This window comes from Danio rerio, chromosome 8, assembly GCF_049306965.1.
Source record: "Danio rerio strain Tuebingen ecotype United States chromosome 8, GRCz12tu, whole genome shotgun sequence".
NCBI lineage: Eukaryota > Metazoa > Chordata > Actinopteri > Cypriniformes > Danionidae > Danio > Danio rerio.
In genome coordinates, this window is record NC_133183.1 from 51,930,076 (window position 1) to 51,953,030 (window position 22,955).

General features: G+C 37.4%; 1 protein-coding gene across 22 annotated transcripts in view; it reads right to left on the reverse strand.

The window, feature by feature from the left end:
- The window catches only part of ncor2 (nuclear receptor corepressor 2), a 197,225-nt gene that overhangs the window by 128,401 nt on the left and 45,869 nt on the right, over positions 1-22,955 (reverse strand). For all 22 annotated transcript variants that reach the window (XR_012383753.1, XR_012383752.1, NM_001007032.1 and 19 more), the window contains 2 exons: positions 16,011-16,207; positions 12,007-12,131 (listed from right to left, as the gene is read on the reverse strand). Coding sequence is in view for 20 of the 22 variants with exons in the window: in NM_001007032.1 (NP_001007033.1) it covers positions 12,007-12,131; positions 16,011-16,112 (227 nt within the window). In the remaining 2 variants the exon portion in view is untranslated. The remainder of the gene's footprint in view (positions 1-12,006; positions 12,132-16,010; positions 16,208-22,955) is intronic.

Here is a 22,955-nt window from a genome sequence, read left to right on the forward strand (position 1 = left end):
TGGTTATTTATTAGCAAATAATATAAATGTTATGAATGTAAACATTAGGTGAGCAGGTTACATTGTAACCCTGTGTCCTTACAACACACTACATGACGAGATTTGCAATTATGTGCGATCTGGCTGTTTGCACCACACGAAACATGCCAGAAGTGTAAATACAGCCATTTAGTAGCACAGAATAGTGCACACACACACTGAACTCCAACACAATTGTAAGGTTTATAATCTAATTAATACATATTAAACTTCTTTAGAATTATTAAATGTACGTGCTGAGTCACAGTCTAAAGTTCAACTTCAAAACGTTTATTTTGTTTTCAAAATCTGAGGTGAACTATCTGCTGCTGCTTTCAGTAGTATGGCAATAAATGTCATGCATTTAACACTGAATAAAGCACAAGAGCTGTACCTGGGGTGATCATTATTAGTTTATACTGTTGTTCAGCTCTGAGAAATGAAAGCCTTTTCTAATTTCAATTTCAGGTCCAAAAGTCCTTTTAATATGGAAAATATTCCTTTAATCGAGTGCTGTTGCTTTTATTTAGAACACGGTTTAAATCAGCCTTTAGGCTCGATAGTCATTCTCCTGTTTTGTGGTGTGTTTTGAACCACTTTCAACCACTGGGTGTCAAACTTACAAGTGGCACCTTTAACATATTTTATGATATGTACACACATTAGAGTGGAATTCCATCACATACAGTATGCAGAGAACAGACAGAAATAACTTGCCCTTGTGTAAAGAAGATAAATAATATGAGGCTACTTTGTTAGAACAAAATATAGACAACATAATCTCAAAACAAAGAAAATAAAAGTAGAGTGCCCCCTGAATACAATAGCGGGGGAAAGACTGCTTTACGGAACACAAAACTCAGTTTCAATTGCTAAATTGTTTAATTGCTGAGCCCTACAGATACTGGCAGTGGTCCAAATAGGGCTACAGTACTTTGTGTGATCAGGTGGTTCGCAGGCCTTCCTGTAGCTAAGACAGATCAAAGCACACACATGAACTCAGTAACCTGAGCAGCAAGAGTACACGTCACACTAAAACCACATTCTCTCACACACACACACACACACACCTTTCAAAAGTCTTTTCATTATTGTCCCAGAGCCAGAGATCAGAAACACACACACACATTACCATTTTCTTCAACACAGATCATTCATACCGTGTTTATTTATTTAGTTATTTATCTGTAAAATGTATATGAACAATATTCTGATTTGAATAGAATAATAGAGAATCAAAGATCAAATCAGCTTCTCAAGAAAAAGTAGACAATGTCAAAGTTTATCACCATAGTGTGTAAGTTTATATTGCTATGAAGGGAGTACAAATATGTGGGTGTGTGTAAATTTGTGATCTTCACACTGCTGAGGACAATGGGTGTATCCCTCCTATTAATTACATGGTCTAACCAAGCTTACATAAACAGTACACACAGACTCCAGCACATACTGTGATTAACACAAACAACCGCTGACGTAAAAAGCATGTGGGTCTCAGTCTCTAAACACACAGACAAAGGAACAGAGGGCATGAAAATCAGATATGTGAATACTACGGGAAGAATAAGACACCTTCAAAGCAACTGAAAAGAAAAAAAATACATCAGAAATGATTCCTCATATCAGTTACACAAGTGCTCAATCATGGCCTGATGAACAGATCAAAGAACCAGTGTTAAATTGGAATTGTTTTGAATTTGTAATGGTTTATAAACAGCCATGATTAAATCTGATTGTCGAAAATGAACAATATGGTTTCTTAAAGAGCCCCTATTATGGGTTTTTTAAAATAAGCTTCCATGCAGTGTGTAACACAACACTAAGTGAATGAAAACATCCAGCTGTGGTTTAAATCTCAAAGTGCATCGTGTTAAAAACAATAGATTTGTTAACAAAACAGTCTACTCAGAGTCAAATAAATGTATCGCGTTGGGTTCAGATCTTTTGCTTGAATGCATCGACTTTGACAGTACATCACCAAATATGAAGTACCGGATCCGGTAAAACATGAACATGTATTTCTCTTCAAACACTAGCAGAGCGCAGGGAATCACAGGACTGATCATCACGTGAAGATGATGATCAGTGACAGATGGAGATTTGACTGTAGGGAATAAAGGTTTAAAGTTCATTTTCACAACAATACCACAGTATGGCCAACCTATTGTTGTGTTTGTTCCTGTCATTTTTTTGATGATTGATACAATAACCTTTGCTGCAACATGGGATTCACTGGCAGTTTGCTATTAAAGCAAGGAGCAGCAGAGACTATTGATGTTTTATATGGGACTTTGTCAGAAACTGTAACAGTTCATATGGACCAGTTTCTTCTTCCTCCGGATCATAACATGTAAGTGTAATTAAAATTGTTACCCTTTGCTCTGTGGTTAGCAAAATATGTATTTAATTGTGTGTTGTAACTTGCAATCGCTCCACGCTACTTGTAATCATCTTTTATAGATCAGTGCTTGTACTGCATCTCTCAGGTTAAATCTTTATGGGCTGTTAACATATTGTGTCCAAAACCATGTTCAGGGCTCGAAATTGCGACCATTTTGGTTGCATATGTGCCCGAAAATTAATCTATGCGACCTTGTAATATATATGGGAGCATTAGTGCGACTGCATGTAGCTAATGGTTGTAGTGCGACCTGTTTTGATTTTTTTAAACAGTTTTTTTTTTTTTTTTTCAAACGTGCTGAATCGCACTTCCCTGCCGCTATATTGGTTCATATTAGCTGTCAATCACTCAAGACTTTCCGCTGTCAGATGACAGGGAAGGAGCTTTTATGACCACGGGAAATGCAAACGGCTGAAGAGTGAAAACTTAAAGCACACAGGTTTGCAAACCCCACCTAAAGTTGAGGGCGCAGATGAGAGCGATCTTGACTTGGTGAATATTGATCCGCCAGCTGAGATCAATCAAGTACGTGTTTTCGGAGAAAGCGCCCGAATCTCGATGCGTTGCGTTTTACTGCGTATTCAGCGCAAATGTCCGCTAAAAGTCAAATCTAATACTGTACATATCATCGCCAAAGAAGCTCGTCTTTACTAAGTTTACACTGAAACTGCGGTTTATAACAAAGAGCAGTATTGCGCCAGTGGTCATCGCAAGAATCCTGCTCAACCTGCTCATAAATTGGGTCGGCTGACTCGCCTACTGTTCCACAAACACAGAAAAATAAAGATCCGCTCAGACTAAACATTTAAACTGACACAAACTGAAACCAAAACTTTTAAAGAGTGATAGAAGTGAGACTTTACTTACTTTCTTTTGTCTATTCTTTCTTGAGGTGTATATTATTATTTTTTCAATTTATTTACTGATGACTGTTTTGCAGCTTTCAGCATTGGATTTAATTATGTATTATAATCATTTGTTTGTTTTGTAGCAAAACTATTATTTATTAAATTGACATGCATATAAAAACAGCATAAAAACATGCTTCATTTTGTTTGATGCAAACCATACATTCATTTTTCATAAAGTAACAGACTTTATATAGCAGATAACCTACATTCAAGCACATCCAAGGCAACATCATTATGAGAAATGTAATTCATTGTTATTATTATTGTCATATTCATCATCATTAATATTCTATAATTATTAGACAATAATTTTGGAATTATAGCACACAAATGTCAATGTCATCTCAGCATTAGTTAGATAGTTGTTTCTGGTTTTTGTTAGTCCTAATTGATGTTGTTTTAAAATACAATAAATCCCTTAAAATACCATTTGCAGTGGTGCTCATTTATTTTTGGTTGGTGCTCCTAAATTTTTTCGGTGCTCCTAAATATTTGAAGTTGGGAGCACCGGTGCTACCAAGTAAAAAAGTTAATTTCTAGCCCTGCATGTTGAAAACGCATTTTTCTTCCTTTACCGATTTAGATGTTTTCTGCTGGTTTTAATATGCTGGTGTTTAACTGCATTGCTGTATTCCTGCATTGAGCTCTCACATTTACCTTGTGCTCTGACTACTTCATAAGCATGTTGGGCGTTTCTCTCTGTCTTGCGCTGAACCTAGTCAACCAATCACAACAGACTGGGTCATCAGACCAATCAGCACAGACTACAAATCAAGGAGTCGTTAGGATAATTAGGTAAAAATAAAAGCATATTATAAGACAATAAAGTGTTTTTTGACCCATGTTGCTGAAGCCCCCTAAAACAAAAAATGACCTTATATAATGCAAAATAGGGGCTCTTTAATGGATGAATAAATGATGGAGAGGCAGATTGGTCAGGTCAAAGGTCTGTTTCATAAACAAAGCCTATTGCGAGGTGAAACTTGATCATATCAAATAGTGGCAAATGTTTAATGTTGTCTTTAAAAGATGTCAGCAGTAAGCAGCATTGAGATATATTTAGGTTGGCATTCCGGTTTATAAAATAACTGTTGTGCAATCCAGTTTTTTTAGGTGGTTCGATAAAGTAAATTCTTACAGAATACATCACATGCTGTTCAGGATTGTAAACGTGTAGACAAGCAAATTCACAAAACTCTAGGCACACAGCTGTTCTTCAAAACTCTGGGAGCTGTCAGTGACAGCAAGGGGGGTTTTTCTTGCATTTTAGCCACAGGAAATTGCCATCCAAAAAGAGTTTTTAAAGGGGGAAAGAAATAGATGGAAACTGATTTTCTGTACAAATACTAAAACTTTTCTGGTGAGGAAAAAATTAACCTGAAATAAAAATTGAACCAACAGCATATAAATAAAAATTAAATCAGCAAATTGGTGACAATAACCAAGCCTATTATAAAAAGCAGCCACCAACAGTTTTGTCATTCTCCAAATATCTTTCCTCCTAAACTTGTAAACTAAACTGGAACACCTACTTGTATAACTAGTTTATTCAACCCCAGGGCCATAAGGGTGACCTGATGGTTATTGGTCACATCCAGTCTATCCAGAATCTCAGAATGAGAATCTCAGGAATGAGGAATCTCAGGAATTATATGTTGTGGGGGGGAAATGACACTAAATAATGCCTAGGCTGTAAAGCCAGTCATAGCAGAGTAGGGCTGCACAATATATTGTTTCAGCATGGATAGGGCAATGTGAATCTTCACAATAGTCACATCACGAGTATACACAATGTTCAGACTGAATTTATTTGATCATTTCACATCACATCAAGTGTTTTTGAGGCATGTGACTGTGTGAGGGTTTTAAAAGCATTCAGGCCAATTTTTTTGTGTTTTTATCTTTGACAAATTAATAAGAATTAATTCTATTAAATAATAAAAAAACAAAGACTATGCAATATTCATTTACATTTGATTATTCAATTACTGCATACCTGAATTTAGTTTGACTCCGTGAAAAAGAATAAAATGCTGTTTATAAAATGTGTATCTTTTTCTTTAATGAATTTACCTGGGCTTGTTTATTATTTCGTATATTTATGCATTCCCTACAGGAACATCTCCGAAAAAAAAAAAAAAAAAAGATAGATTCTTTCCAAAAATTACTAAACAAATCTAGTGAAATTGTATTCAATCGCAAAATATATATCACAGAATAAAAAAATATTAATTATAAATAAATAAAACATTTAAAATAAAATAAATAAATAAATACATTAAAAAAAAAAAAAAAAAACACAATGTTAGATTTTTTTTTATATCATGCAGCCCTATAGCAGAGAGAGCCACAAGAGCTTTAAATGGCTGTATATTTGCAATTTCTGCAACTATAGCTTAAAACAATCCAGTTGGAAAGGTGTTGACAGGTTTTCCCCTTACAATAGTCCCTTGAGACAAACAGCTGACTGCTCACAAAGCTCTCTATTCTGCTCTTTGATGGTGATGGCATACAGATACCTTCTTCTGTCCAAGAGGAATTTGTGCGTTTCAGACATCCCATCCAGAGGGGGAATGTGAGCATTCTGATCAGTTATTTTACTCAAATAATAAATAATAATCTAGGGTTTTGCATTAAAATAAATCAGTAGAAAAAGTTTCCATGTTTATATAAAATAAGTTGGCCGAGTTGGGCCTACTCACACTATGCTATCCGAACCATGCCCAGGCCCTTTTCCCGGATCGCTTAAGAAGTGTGAGTGCGCTGTATCGGGCTCAGGCACGGTTGACTTGGCTAAGTCAATATTTGCCTGCATGTCACTGCATATCAAACGACTGAAACGATATAACTAGAGAAATCTCCCCTGTGCTGAGCGAGAGCGCTTCTCTACTGAACAGCGCAGCATCGATGACGTAAGCATGCCCAGGCCCGATGGTAGTGTGAGTGCGAGCCGTCAGGGGAGACGGGAGGGGGGACAAGCATGCTTTGGCCCGGTTCGAGGCAAATGTACATAGTGTGAGTACAGCCTTTTTAGTGTCTTAAGTTTACAGAAAACTAGAAAGCAATACGTTGCTATTTTGACATTTTTTTCTTAATTGTATATTCCACAAAAATGAGATGCTGCTACTATGACTAATTTAGAGATGTGACCTTTTCATTCACAAACTGCTCTCCGCACATCAGCATTTGAAGCTTGTTTGACATTTGAGTGTGTGTTTTTTGCATTGTTGCTATTGTATAAAACATGCTGTTATTAAAAGAAATGTATCTTATAACTTTTTGATGCATTACCGCCTTCATTTATAAAAAACGTGATATATTGTGGATGGTTTTCTTGTAATCAATTGATATAATTTGCTGATATTGTGATATCAATATTGGGGGCAAAATATCATGATAATATCATATCATGAGTTGACCTGTGATTCCCAGCCCTAATATATATCTGCTTTAAAATTCTTAAGTTTCAGTATCATACATACATGCGCCAGTCAAAGCCTCTTGTTTTAATCCTAGTTTGAGCCTGTGCAGGGTAGAGATCTGCGCGGGACTAAATTTTGAATCCCGTTCCCGCCCGCCAGGTTTTAGCCCGAACCCGACCGCTCCCGCTTATATTAAGAATTTATTGTCCCGCTGCCCGACCCACCCCGTTTTCTGCCCGCCGCGCCCGATCCCGCTAAAAAGCGGGGGAGAACAAAAACTCGCTTACGGCCGCCGCATCTGGCCCGATTGATTTGGGCCGGAATCGAGCAGTGAGTCCACAAGCATCCGGAGCCGGGCTGAGTGGTAAGTCTCCGGCAGGCGAGAATCTAGCCGGAACTGGCCCGAGTGTATTTTGCTATATGGGAAATCAATCTCTCAATCTCAATCTCAATCTCAATCTCTATCTCTCTATCTCTCTATCTCTCATTCGCATAGCAATATCCGCGATATTGCTAGACAGCCCGCTCCCGTCCCAAATTAAACCCGTTACCGACCGCTCCCGCGATTTATTCGGAAATTTATTCCAGCGCCGCAGAAATCTGGTTGGGTCCTGCGGCGCCCGCGGGACAGCCGCGGGAAGGCAGACTTCTAGTGCAGGGCCATACTGTTGCGATCTAATGGCCTATTTCCACTAAGTGGTATGGTGCGCTTCGGTACGGGTCACCTTTATCAGTCATGCGTTTTCACTGCCGAAAGGGTACCAATGGAACCCTTTAGGTGGTCGTGGTGTACGACAGAAAGTTTAGCTGACATCATTCTAACTTAAGGAAATGTCAAGTAAAGCTGTACGGGTGGTTCACATATCATATGAGAAGCACTTCTCACAAAACAGATGCTTTACACAAATACTTCAGTATAGATGTTCATTGCTAGGGCTGTCACGATATCTATATTTTGCTGGGTGATGTATTGAACCCAAATTAATTGCGATAAACAATATTATTGTCACTTTATAACTTATATCACTAATAATAAAAAAAAACAATCATTTTGACAAAATAGTGTAATACTTCAAGTACACTTTTTCAAAGTACATTTTATCTTTAAGAATATTTAGAATGTTTAGGTTTGAAATTGAAACATGAAAAAAGTATCTTAAAGCAAATAAATAATAATAAAAAGTAGATGTAAACAAAAAAGTGTAAGTCTAAAGTAGACTTTTAATGCATCACAGGTGCCATTTTTTTAATAATCAGTCAGATTCCAAGACAGAAGTGTTTGTTAAATGTTTGCAGCATCTTTTTTTAAATGCTGGATTTTCAAGTGTGTTTAACGGCTACATGCAATGGCACATAAATACATCCGCTACAGTTAACTGTATGGAAGACCCTGTTGAAAAAATGGGTAGAGTGGTTATTATTTAAATGTGATTTTCACTGTTCTGAAACAAATTCAACATATTGGCTTGTCACTTTAGGGGACTCTCCTTTCTCATTCGGCTCCAGTCCCCAGACTGGAGCTGAAGACTATGTCTTTGAAACCAAGTTCATCGCGACTTGTTTATCTTAACTGACTGTAGTTTCTAAACACGAGTCAGTGGATTTGCTTCTTGTCTTTTTCACCTTCTCCATCCACTCTCTCTCGTATGCACTTTGCCTGTGTGTGTGTGTGTGTGTGTGTGAGCACAGCGTGCGTGAGGATGCTGCATAAGCCCCGCTTTCCATAGAAGGCAGAATGCAGTGCATTCTGCAATATACTGACTATCACGACAGGTTGATCATAACTGCAGATCAATGATCAACCGTTGTTTTTTCACGCTTCACTCTCACATTTGTCTGTTTCTGAAAGGACTCATCAATTATTCTGATTTCTGCAGTGATTGGTCTGCCTTGATTGGCACACATTGTGTAACTGATAATTCCCCAATTGGTCTGAGACAGATTCCTTTAGTGAGACACAAACAAATGCAAGCGCTATTGCCAAAATCCCCTGATTTCAATGGATTCTTGACACTTACATAATCACATCACACTGCAGCTTTTATCCATGTTCTCTCTCTTATGCGAGTGGGCAAGATAATCTGATCGGCAGGCAGGACCTGTTATATAGTCACACACAAACAACAGGGTGACAGAGAGAGGTTTAACTGGCCTTTGACCTCATTCAGAATTGAGGACAGATCGTGTGTGCTGAGTGTTTGAACTAGTGTACAATAAATCTGCCCTTGAACTTTTGCCATATCATCTCCCTCTTCTACCATCCTCCCATTAGACTCTCAGTCTGTCACACTTACAACCCCATTTCCTTCCATAAATCCATCTGGATCTGATCTCCCTTCCTTATTATTCCTCTCCATAAAAGGATAAAACACCTCTTTTGACCACTTTCACTTATGTCACCACAAATCAACACAGAAAGCAATATTGCAGCTTAGTAGACAAATGATGAGTGAAGTCCATCAATGGATCTTTAAAAGAGCCAAAACACCCCATCATCTTGAAGCAGAAATAAAGGACTTCAACTTATCAAGATGAATGTCATTCTTTGCAACACCCTAAAATCATTTTCAATTCTGAAGCTTGTGTGTTGATTGTGTGCAACGAATTTATAATTACACAAGAGATTTTCCTTCATACTTGAATGACCAGCAAAAAAAGCAAGCTAAACAGTCTGCAGTGAGGGAGAAAAGGATGTGGAAGAGCAGACATGCACAACTTACCCACACACAAACACTTTCATATTCAAGTTAATCCACCCTACCGGCAGCTCTCGCTATCTCAGGGGGTGTTAGTCTATCTCCTCTGAGAACAGCCAGCTCCACTGTACCAGGCTCTGATTATTCAGCTCAGCTCACATGCACACACACACACACACACACACACACGCACACACACACACGCACACACATACGCGCACGCACACACGCACGCACACACGCACGCGCGCACGCGCACACGCACGCGCACGCACGCGCACGCACGCACACACGCACACATTCAGCATTCAGACTGAGAAACACAGTTATTCCCAATACACCCACACACTGTGCTTCTTATATGGCGAAAAGAATCCCAGCATGCAAGAAGAGGAAAACATGATATTTTTAACCTAGAGCTCTCTCTCTCACACACACACACACACACACACACACACACACACACACACACACACACACACACACACACACACACACACACACACACACACACACACACACACACACCACACACACACACACACACACACACACCACTGCATCTTAGTAATTATTGCATAAAACACAGATTCACTGGATAATTTATGGAGAGCAAAAATGATGAAATCCAAGCACTTGAACAGGAAGTGGGTATAATCTGAACAATTACATTTGTAACCGAGGCTGGCTAGCAATGTCCTTTGTAGGTAAACCTCACTCCTCTGGTCTTTAGCCTCCTTGTTAGAGCAGCCGACTTTCATACAAAGAATCGAAGGTTTGATCCCAGCTCAGAACAGAATGGATGCAATAGGACCAGTGGGTTACAATTGGGGGCTCGTCCGGGATGCGTGTGTAACGGAGGCTAGCTAGTAAAGTGCTATGCAGGTAAACCTCATTTCAGACCTCAAAAGGTGCTCTAGTGACGGTCACTAAAGGCCATGGTCTTTAGCCTACTTGTTAGAGCACCCGACTCCCATGCAAAGAATTGCCGGTGGGTTTTGCATTGGTTAACTGCTTAAAAGTTGCAAGGTAACATAAAACAACAGACCTTTTAGAGATGTACAGTAGTCTCGTTGGACCCACTGGTGAAATGAAATTTACCTTTCACAGTTGGGTGAACAAATATACAATTTGGTTACAAGCTTTTTATATCAATCAATGACCTTGCATACTGATGAATCTGTTTTTTTTTTTTTTTTTGGACATTGTTTCCAACAACAAAATATCAGAAAATATCATATCATACAACCAGAAATCAGATCATTTATCCATTATTATGTTATCACAACATAACTATGATTTGGACATTTTATATTACCTACTCGAAATGAGTAAATAAAGCAATTAATTTAATATATATTTTAATAAATTGTAAAATTATAGAAATTAATTGAAATAAATCTCACAATAAACGGGATAAATAATAAGATATACAATTAAACATAACTCATGCGTCTTTTGGGGGCGCTAAATATATATATATAAAAAAAAAAAAAAACACATTTTCCATCCTGGCCAGCTGTAAATCCATGCCTTATGGAGTCGTTGCTGAGCAATGGATACAAAATACTCTGCTGTGGCTGTGTTTGGTTTTTCTCAATGAGATTTTGCTGCATCTCCCATTTTCAAAATCAGAGTCCCAGATACATAGTAAGTTTAATATAATTGTAGAGAAATGTAAAAGTAATGATCAGTGTTGTAATCTCACTAGGGAAAACTGTGGCCAATCAAATTATGCCTGGAACACGCATATTATTAATCTCTGTGCAACATATGAGCATGTGTTTTGAATGCTTCGGATTACACTGCTCATACAGGTCCAGCTGACATAGAACCTGACTTAAAGTACAATGAACATGTTGAAGGCGCACTAATAAATAGCCCCATGTGCAACGTAACCGTCTATATTGTGTTCTGACAGACCTGTTTTATACTTGTGGAATTTACATGATAACAAGAAAACACTAGTGCTTGAGATATGGCCATTTCCATGTAGGGAACTATTATTCGACCATGGTATACACATATTCTCTTTATAGGAGATTTTATAGATTTTATAATACTTCAGACTAGCCATTATGTTCACACACTCAACAGATATGACAGTTATAGGCCACATCTTCAAAGACCACTTACATACATGGACAGAAATCAAAGCCAGCTCTTTCAAAGTATCCATCGATGAGCAGATAAATAAGCAAATGTTGAATACTACGGTGTTGAGTGTGTTTTGAAAAAAGATGTAGACTAACATGGATTCATTGATAGATGGCCACTGCTCAGACATTGCCCCTAGAGTACCACTTAAGAGATCACAGTTAAGAATGTACATCTACTCATACTGAAAGTGACATTCTAGAGCAGACCTAATTAATGTTTCCCTAAAGCTGTGTCATGAGTAATTGTGATAGTGTTGGCAAATGCGGTCAAAGCCTTCTGCCACAATTTCGAAAGGGTCAACAATAGATTAGGAAACCAGCCTGAGGGGCATAAACGGACAATACTAAACGTATAAGAGTGTGAGACAGCTCTGGCAATTACAATATATTTGTTTGTACCTTTCATTGCCTGGCTGAAATTCAGACAGAAGGGATGGTCTGCGGCGATGAGGCTGGACCAGAGATCCATGGGTCAGACCATAGTCCCGAGCGTGAGGATGGTAGTCCACCAGTCCACCAACATCCTGAAATGAACATGTGACATCAGTGATACTTTTAAAAATAAAAATAAAAATAAATTATTTATTTGGCACAATAGCCAATAAGAATCTGAATTTCTGCTGAGCTTTTCAGGTCCGTTCTGAATGGATAGTAAAAATAAAATGGGATATCAGACCTCATTTTCAGCTAAAATAAGGAAAATAGCCCTAGTTATCTAACGTTATCTTTCCCAAACACACGTTTTAGATGTCATTTATCAAACTCAAGTTAATGAACTGATTCTTTCACTATATTAGACTCGTCACAGTGCTGAATTTCAACACTTCAACATGCTCACCGGCACTTATTTGTTAGAAGGAAACGAAAGTTTTTTTGTTTTTTTTTTAGTACCGGGACAAAACTATCACAGACAACACGAGGATGTGCTACAGAGGACTGAATTGTTTTATTACTCACTGGGTTACATAGGCTGAAGCAGGGAAGCGTCCCCACGGTGTTTAACATTACCTGGTGCCATAAACTGAAGCCTAGGAGGACACTTAAACGCATTACTGTTAAAGAGTTTGTGATTTAGTTTGATGCCTAATATGCTTTTAATTGTTTAAATTAAACTTAACTGAATGAAGTTAAAGGAAGGTTTACACCATTTCTTCATTTTGAAATCGCAGCAACAGCTAGAGGTTTGTAGTCCACAGCACGTTATTGCATTGTTTTACAGTGCTGATCCTATACATTCAGGTTTCTTCCTACAGCAGCCTCACTTTCGTTTTTTTTTTTTTTTTTTTTTTAAATGGTGGCCACATGAAATAAGCGTATAGAGAAGCATCTGGATTATTTGAGAAAAAATTTGCTGTAAAAATATCTAACAGCTGTTTTTGTATCTCTTTGCAATAAACACATTTTAAAAAGTTTTGACATGGATTATTGGTTATTGGGTGTCTGCCCGATTGGGTAGCTTTACTTGCACATAGGAAAATGAATACCTGTTTCAAATGATTTAAGACCTACAACACCATATTATAACAAATTAAATTTTTAATGGTGGCCACATGAAATAAGCGTATAGAGAAGCATCTGGATTATTTGAGAAAAACTGCAGCATAAACATTGGTTTGGATGTAGAGGTGGTCTTCTACTTGGCTCCTGAGCTGACTAAATATGAATACCGCTGATACCCATCATCATTGCGATTAATAGCACAAAGTTATCTCTGCAACATATTCTAGATTACTGCTGAGGGTCAAATCTCATGTGATTGACTAATCTTATCTAGATAATTCTTAGGAATGCAAGATAACCCTTACTAACATTATCATTTATGATAACAGGAAAATGTTCCACTGCATTTCTGAAATTTTGTACATTTTAAAGTTAAATCCAAGTCAAGTGAATAATCAACCGTAAATAACTGCATAGTTTTCACTGTATGAATGAAAGATGAATTTTGATGAATACTGCTTTTTGACTAATTAATGTTTGTAGCTTTAACATGTAGTCTTAAAGAAGAGTTCAGATGCAAAAACAAACAGTGTCATCTGAAATTTTCTTCTAAAATGAGCATTTTTTTCCTCAGCTACCTAATGTTTATCTTCTCTTAATTCATTTAAAGGCAAATACATATTCCATATTCCAGTAGGTATTTTTGTGTGGAGTTTGCATGTTCACCCCGTGTTGGCGTGGGTTTCCTCCGGGTGCTCTGGTTTTCCCCGCAGTCCAAAGACATTTGCTATAGGTGAATTGAACAAACTAAATTGCCTGTAGTGTATGTGTATGAATGTGAGAGTGTATGGGTGTTTCCCAGTACTGGGTTGCAACTAGAAGGGTATCCGCTGTTTAAAACATATGCTGGATAAGTCGGCGGTTCATTCCTCTGTGGCAAACCCTGATGAATAAAGGGACTGAGGGTGCTTTCACACCTGTGAATCGACTTAGTGTTCCGAAACAGGTATTAAAATTCTTACATTGTTGCTCTTTGCTCTTGGTGCGGTTCGCTTTCACACAGCAAAGTTTCTAAATGGACCAAAAGAGCTAAAACAAGTCACGTGTGAGTAAACTCTCCTCACATTGGTCAGAGGGTCAGGGTTTATTTTGCAGAGTCCGCTCAGCTGTCAGGGGAGGTGGTGGTTTGATGGTGTTTGACAAGGTGAGCACGACGTGTCAGAAGAGCGAGGAGAGATCCGGTGAGGAGGGGTGAGAAGGGTGCGCAACGTATTTGAGGACCGGAAGAGAGACGCGAGATTACTGGGAGATTATCATTCATTTGCGGGCATCCGGGAGACTCCCGAAACTTCCAGCCCTACTCATAATTCTCTCTTCATGTAGCCGTATGCTTATTACATATCCATAAACCTCTGTGATATAACTGCGCTCGGATCATACCGCTTTCTCACTGCAATCAATCCGCTCCAGAGTTTGTTCGCTCTTACTGGGCAGACGAAACGGGTTCGAAACAAAAGTCTAGGTGTGAAAGCACCCTAGTCAAAAAAAATTAATTAAATGAATGAGTTGGACCAAATGAGAAGAAGTGTGGAAGTCCATGTAGGACTGCGGTATGCGACAACTTGCAGATGATATTGGTGTTTTATAACTGCCAAAAACAAGAACTATTTCAATTATTTCAGTTTTCCCATATAAAATCCCAATAGAACTTGTATAAAATAACATTATAGTAATACACAGGGTTACTGCAGATTTCTTCAAATCAAATTTATGACTGTTTAAGACCCTTTAAGACCATTTTAAATAAAATTGTAGTTTTATACAGGGCTAAACACTAAGCCTTTTTTCTAATGGCCCAGTTACTTCTGTAATAGGATCTATATTAATGGAAGATCATGGTAAGGGATGTGCTGCTTTAGTTTTCTCTCTGATTAAGGAATTTAATTAAAATAATTTGCTGTAAAAATATCTAACAGCTGTTTTTGTATCTCTTTGCAATAAACACATTTTTAAAAGTTTTGACATGGATTATTGGTTATTGGTTGTCTGCTGGATTGGGTTGCTTTACTTGCACATAGGAAAATGAACACCTGTTTAAAATTATTTAAGACCTACAACACCATATTGTAACAAATTTAAAAGCTCCTACACTGGGACGCTTTTTGTTTACGTTTACAGTCACGTTTTTTTGAGATGTTTGTCCGCATTTAAACCCAAGCAATTTTCACTGCCGTCAAGCAGAAGAGTGTGCAAAATCACTCCTTGGCATTAGAAGGCACTACACAACTTTAAGCTTTTGACACCGGCTTGTAACACAGAAGAAGACAGAAAGTTGACACACTTATTGTTAAAGTTACTGGCTATTCGAAAAAGCAGCAGCTCCAGCTCTAGCAATTAAGAAATGATTATTGTTCACCAGTGCAATAAGCAGCTCCACGTTCATATTGCCTCTGGGCATCTTCTTCAATATGCGCTCGCATTGACAGTTTTGCGCTTGAGAGCCTCCAAGTGCCGTTTACTGTAACTTTAGCAGCTCTGTGCATGTAAACAAAAGTTCCAATCTAATTGGTGGAGAAGGTTTTGATGTGGCATGTCGAAACAAAAAAAACGAGCAAGAGGCGTTTCTTTAAAAATGACGCTTTTACACCTGGCTTTTTGCAGGTGAGCTCGATCACATTGGCGCCCTTTATTTAATCACAAGGCGTAAAACTTTGACGGAAAACGCAAGCAAAAAGGGTCCCGGTGTGCACGTGTCTTAAGACTTAAGGCCAAAATTCCTTACTTTTAAGTGACTTTTATTTTGAAAAAGCCCCGCAGACACCCTGAATACATTAAAATTACAACAAGACAGTATATTTGTGACAGGTGTTTTTTCTTAATAATATTTCTGTTATGTTTTTTCTTGGCTCAAGTCAATGTAAATAAGCAGGTACATTTAATTTTGTAATCAGCAAGTGCTGTACCGTATGGGCTCTCAGCTGCAGAGGAAGGTTGGCGGCACTGGAAAGGTGACGAGCGTCCACAGCCCTCCGACCCTGAGGCACTGGCTGAGGGTGTGAGGACATGCTGACGGTGCAACTTCCTCTACACGCTAAAGGTGGGTGTGGTCTTGTCACAAGCACTGTGCATCATGGGGGACTGGGTCCTGGTAGTCACCGACCTGCAAGTAACAAGAGAAAATGTTGTAGATTAAAAAATATCAATAATATAAAAAATGTAAAAAATCTGGAAGAAAATAAAAGAATTGTAGGCAATATCTTGCAGTGTGCACCAAACTTAAAGCAACAGAGTTTAATCACAAGCAAAAGAGAGAAAGCACTGCTAGCCAACACCTGCTGCTGGCCGGATACATGTCGGCACACTGTGTGAATCAATGGATCACTTTGTGTCCTCCTCTATATCCTCTTCTGTTTCTGGCTAGCTCTTTCTGTCTAGGCAGCTGAATTTGTCCGCTGCATGCTGAAAGTCCCCTATTCATTTTTCAGATAAAGCAAAAATACACCATATGGATAAACCGAGTTTATGTCCAATGATCCTGTAAGGTCATCAACTATGCTTCCATGTAGCACATTGTGTATAATTAACATACACTCAGGAGAAAAAAAATAAAATAAAATTAGGCTGAACAATATATCGTTTGAGATTCAATATCGCAATCTGTGTATCTGCATGACTGGATTATTTGTTAAAGACTAAAAGATAAAGATATGATTAAATATTATATATTTTTTAAATTATTTATGCAATGACAACCATGCTATTTTACATTTGATTTTTCAATTTGTGTACATGAATGCTGTTGTACTCCTCAGAAAACCTTAAAGCCGTTTATTTACGTATTTTTGCTTGCAATTTATTATAATTTAAGCAGATCCACTGCCTAGAATAAGACTTGATCATCCCGGTTGATCTAAATTAATGAAATCTTTAACGCTGTGCAAAATCACAAGGTGAAGTTATATTTATATTGCTAAATATTTTGCGGCAAAACAAGATATTGCAATGTCAGATTTTTCCAATATCATGCTGGAGAGTTAAAAATACGGTGAAGTGATCTTAAATCTGCATTTTTTTTTATTCTATGTTTGACATAGGGCTGGGCGATATGGCGATGATTTTTTTCACATCAGTCGATTTCGATAACTATCATGATAAATGTCAAACTGTTACATCTATCCATTTTAAAGGATTTTCAGCATGCCAATCCCTTTGTGCAGCTGACAACACATTTTGTGAAATGTCTTAGCTGTCTGACAATATTAATAAAAAAATAGTAATAAACAAAGAACATTCTTAATCTTTTTTTCAGCATTTACTGTTCGAGTTTTCACCAAGCAAAGGCATTACCTTACAAGTTAATGTATATTATTGTTCAATCAGAAATTTTTTTTAAAATGCCTGTGTAGCGTTACACATAGTGAATAAACATTATCAAACACTTATCGAACTGTCATTATCGTTTCATCAAAAAAAAAAAAAAAATATATATATATATATATATATATATATATATATATATATATATATATTGTGCTAATTATCGTTACCGCCCAATCTTTTTAAAAACAATTAATAACGTTTCATTTTTAAAGGGCCATGACACCTCCCAATTTCAGGTAAAGTCTACTTCAGAATTTTTTCAAAAGATGCATGATTAATGGGCGTGGAGCTCCGCGAACATCGGGCAGGAGTGGGCATGGCCAGCAGGGGAGAACGTGAGCGAACAACTGTTGATGTCAGTTAGCTCACAAAATGAGACAAACCATGAGGAGAGTTTATAGTTTACAAAGTTAAAATGCAAAGAAATAAACAGTGATTTAATGCCCTGCTACATTTGTTATTCATAATTTCATAAACAGAAAACCACAATTTATATCATTATAAAGATGTGTGTTCATGTAAACCCTATAAATGAGGACTTCTCCCTCAATCCCCGTATCCAGCAGACTCAGTGCAGCAGGTCTCCTGACCTGTCTATTGTAACCATTAGTCCTGCTGGTAATCTGGAGGATTTGGGCAAACACAGCAGCACGGCGATGTGTCTGAATGTGAACGAACTCCTGATAAAACACAGCGTCCGCCATTCTCTAATTCTCGTGCTGCTCTCCCGACAAAAATGCTTGCAGCACGCACACAGCTTTGCTGTATGATCGGCCCTGACAAGATCGCGGGGGAAAACATGCAACAAACCCCGTGGATGATGGAAACAAACGCATATGAGCCTTCATGAACGGCTAAATACTGTCCCGTGGTTTCCGTGTCTCTCAGCTCGGGCTTGACACTGGCAGGTCTGGCAGGTCTCATGAATAATTAAGCAGCCGGCTCTTCTTATAGGATAAGAAAACTCCGCTATGAATAATAATGAGAAACCGACGCGTCATCATTGCACTTGCAGTACTGCGCTACGTCGCCAATTTTGATCCCGCCCTAAAAATAATTTTAAACCCGGAAGCTGAAATTAGCTGACACAAGCTCAAAATTATCCAGTTTTCCCCACAATTTAAGCTGACAGGTGCTAACATTGTCTTAACTGATGCTCAACACACACAAATCTGTTAATATATAAACACAACTCTGTCAGCGAGAGTGGTTGAGATCAAGCACATTAAATGAAAAGCAAATGAGAATGAGAAGTGCCTTGATGGGGGCTGGACATGTCAAATGCTAGAGAGCATTTGATTGGTCAGATGATTTGAAGAGAATCTTCAAAAAAAAAAAAAAAAAACCTTCTACATTTACATCTTCTAAATTGTAATTTTGTCAGTGTTTTGAGTCACACTGGTTTGGCGGTATCCTTAACACTAGCATGCTAATACAAACATCTAAAAAACTGGTGTTATCTTAATTTCACAGGAACTTTAAATATTAGTGTGCTTTGTGAAAGCAGGCTTACAGTAAATCATATGCATAGCTCACAACAATTACAATGAACTGTTTATGATGCGTTACAAACAGATGGCTGAAAAATCACAAGCAACAATTACATGAATATTTACATTAAAATGGGTAAACTCCACCCTATGTGTTCTCATCATCACTGAATAATAAGACAGGTTAGATTGGAGGGACAAGAAGTTTTGATGGTGTCAATCAAGGGTTGAGTCCCCAAGAGGAGCTCAACCACACAGTCTCACCACAACATGAAGTGGAGACAGGAAAAACAAAGCATCAGGTGTTGAGAGTGCCAGCCCAGCACAGATGATTCCCAAACACATTAGACATTGCTCATAAATAATACGGCATGTCTGGAATTGTCAGTGATGCAGTTAGCAGAAATGTGAATCTTAGTAGCTAGTTGAACCATGCCAAAGTTTGCAAAAACATCACAAGTAAGTACAATCTACAAGATTTGCAAAATGCTAAAGCAGTGACCTTACAAGAAGCATCAAAGAAAGATGTTGCCCGCAGGGTTGCTTTGTAACATGAAGCCGAGTAGTGTGAATTGCTTTGTTCAGATAAAAGACTGCTTGTTGAATGATGGTGTTCCTGCAGCTCAGCAAGCTGAAGTCAGCTACATGTGAATAATCAGCCTAGTGTTTTAAAAACATCTCCAACACAAGACCATGAGTTCCATCATCCTGTCATTGATTACATTATCAAGGACTTTTGGAATTAGATTATAATGAGATTTAGACAATATTCCGATTAAACCTTCACATATAAACAAAAGCACAGCCTTCACTTTCAATTTATACACACTACCTGACAAAAGTCTTTTCACCTATCCAAATTTTAGGAACAACAAATGATAACTTGACTTCTTGTTGATCATTTGGTATCAGAAGTGGCTTATATGAAAGACAAAAGGCTCTAGATTACGCTTATTTTACCAAAAGAAATATGACCATGCCTTAATTTCTAATTCTTTAATTAGGACAATAAGGTCTTTCTTTGCTTAGGCAAAAGTCTTGTCACTTAACAGAAATAATGTACAGTATAGAATATAAAGTCATGGTGCAGTGGAAAAAGAATGAATATTGTGTATGACTCCAATGAGCTTGGAGGACTGCATCCATACATCTCTGCAATGACTCAAATAACTGATTAATAAAGTCATCTGGGATGGCAAAGAAAGTGTTCTTGCAGGACTCCCAGAGAACATCAAAATTCTTTGGACTTATCTTCAATGCCATCTCCATCTTACCCAAGACATGCTCAATAATGCTCATGTCTGGTGAATGGGCTGGCCAATCCTTGACTCTGCTTTCAGGAACTTTGATGTGGAGGCTGAAGTATGAGAAGGAGCCCTATTCGGCTGAAGAATTTGCCCTTTCCTGTGGTTTAAAATAATTGGGTGGTACAAATGTCTTGATACCTCAGGCTGTTGATGTTGCTATCCAATCTGCAGATCTCTCACACACCCCCATACTGAATGTAATCGCAAACCAGGACATTTCCTTCACCAAGCTTGACTGTTTTCTGTTTAAATCTTGGGTCCATGTGGGTTCCAATAAGTCTTCTGCAGTATTTGTAATGATCAGGATGCAGTTCAACAAATGATTCATTGCAAAAAATAAAAAAAAATAAAAAATCGACCTTCTGCCAATTTTCCCTATGATTAACTAGAGGTTTGTATTTGTTGATCTTACAACTGGGATTGACCACAAGACTATTTTCAGTTAGTGTATGTTAAATGTGTATATTTAGTTATTTATGTGGCACACAAAAAGTTTCAACATTAAATAACATGCTGTTATGTCTGTGTGCACCTGAAAGAGGTATACTCACACACTAAAAACAGTATGCGAGCTGAGTTGTATGTCCAAATTAAGAGAAGTACCCAGATGACCTACTACTACTAAATTCTAAAGTGCACATTTAATGAACACTACACTATCCCATGCATGATGCAACGAGATAATTCATGAAAATGAAAAAAGTGACGCAACCAACCCACGAAGGTTATATAATAATAACAAATGGCGGATGTAGTACATCTGATATCTATTCACACTATATTCATATTCATACTGTAAAGTAAATACTTTTAAAATGGCCGTGTGGTAAATTCAAATGCAAATGTAGTACTTTAGTAGTATGCGATTTCAGACGCAGCCCCATGTTTTCTCAGATGCTAGCATTATTGCTAATAGGACAACTTTCACTCAATATTATATTGACATGCTTGTTTTTCTTAACAAAGCACATGTGAAAGAGTAGAACAGAGATAACTAAATGCTGACGCGAGTGCACATCTTTGTCCTGTATTATATGGGCAGCCTGCATTATTTACATTTTCCCCTACACTCTACACAAATCATTTTAGGTTTTAACTTGCACACTTTAATAATGTTTAACTAATTTATTTAATCAGGATGTTTGGAAGTACTGATCAAAAACATTTGTCCTCGCCATAAAACTTCATTTTAATAAACAAAAATGATGAGCTCTAATATTTGAATGCATTTCTTAAAACATAAATGTTCATCCCGTGATGTCATGCGAGACAATTCATGAATAAGAACTAATCAATGCAAATGACTAAAGAAGGTTACGTGATAACGACAAAAGGCAAATGTAGTACATCTGAATTCCATTCACACTACTCATATTCATACTGTATAAAACATACTTTTATAACAGCCCTGTAGTAAATTCAAATGCAGATGTAGTACTTACTATTATGCAATTTTGTATGCAGTTTTCTCAGATGCTAGCATGATTGCTAATAGAACAACTTTCACTCAATATTATATTGACAAACTTGGATTTTCTCAACAAAGCACATGTGAAACAGCAGAACAGAGATAATTAAATGCTGACTCAAGTGCATATGTTTGCTCTGTTTTATAAGGGCAGCCTGAATTATTTACTTTTTCCTCTACACTCTATACAAGACAATTTGTTTTTTGTTTTTGTTTTTAATTTGCACACTTTATTTATGTTTTTTCTTATATATAATAAATAAGCTTGTAGGTAATATAGCTTAATTAGTTAACAGAAGTACTGTTAAAAACAACATTTTTATATTTAAAATAGTCGTTCTCATCTGGGAAGAGAGGAAGAATAATAGAGATGGTTTAGAGATTGTCAATTCCAAATCTAAAGTAACCTTTTGGTTATTAAAGCTAAATTAAATAAAATGTTTTGATTAAATGGTGTACATTAATCAGATAAACTTTAAATGTACACACTAGCAAGTCAACGGCAGATTCTGCTTAGTGTATTCAGCATTGAACTTCATATACATTTGTTATAAATGTATAATTGTTTGTGTGTTTTTATGGCAAGAAGTTATCATTTTAAACGTTATACTGCATCAATTAATACGGTTTAAAGTAATGTTTTCGCGTTCACTTTAGTTTAGGTCACAATTCCTGCTAATTACTACTACCTTCCTAAGTAAGATATTAACTGTTCATTAGATGTTAAAAGTATGATCCTAGTCTGCATCCCTAATATACCCAAAACCTAAACCTAAACCCAACCTTACTAACTATTCATAAAACACTAATTAGTAGTTTATTAAGCTAGTAGTGTTAGTTAATGGTGTCATAATAGCATGAACTATGACCTAAACTAAAGTGTAACCATTAGGGATGTAACGATTTATCGTTGTACGATTTATTGCGATGCAAAAATGTCACAATATGCATCGTGGCGTTATGACGATTTGATTACGATATGACGTCCGTTTTCTCTTATTAGTTGAGCTGTTTACATGTGAGCTACGTTCCACCTGCTGTCGCACGTGAGTTCAGATTGCAGCAGCAGTAATGTTAGCAGACCAAGATGAGTGGAGCTGAAATAGAGGATGGCCCATCCTCTCAAAATCAGACGTCTGGCAACATTTCGGTTGTACAGTCATTGCTTTAGACTCGTCCGCTTTTTGTCACTTATACTGGGTCAAACATCCTAAGTTTTAAAGTCTTCATAGTGATTTACATACTTTGCACAGCGACAGGGAT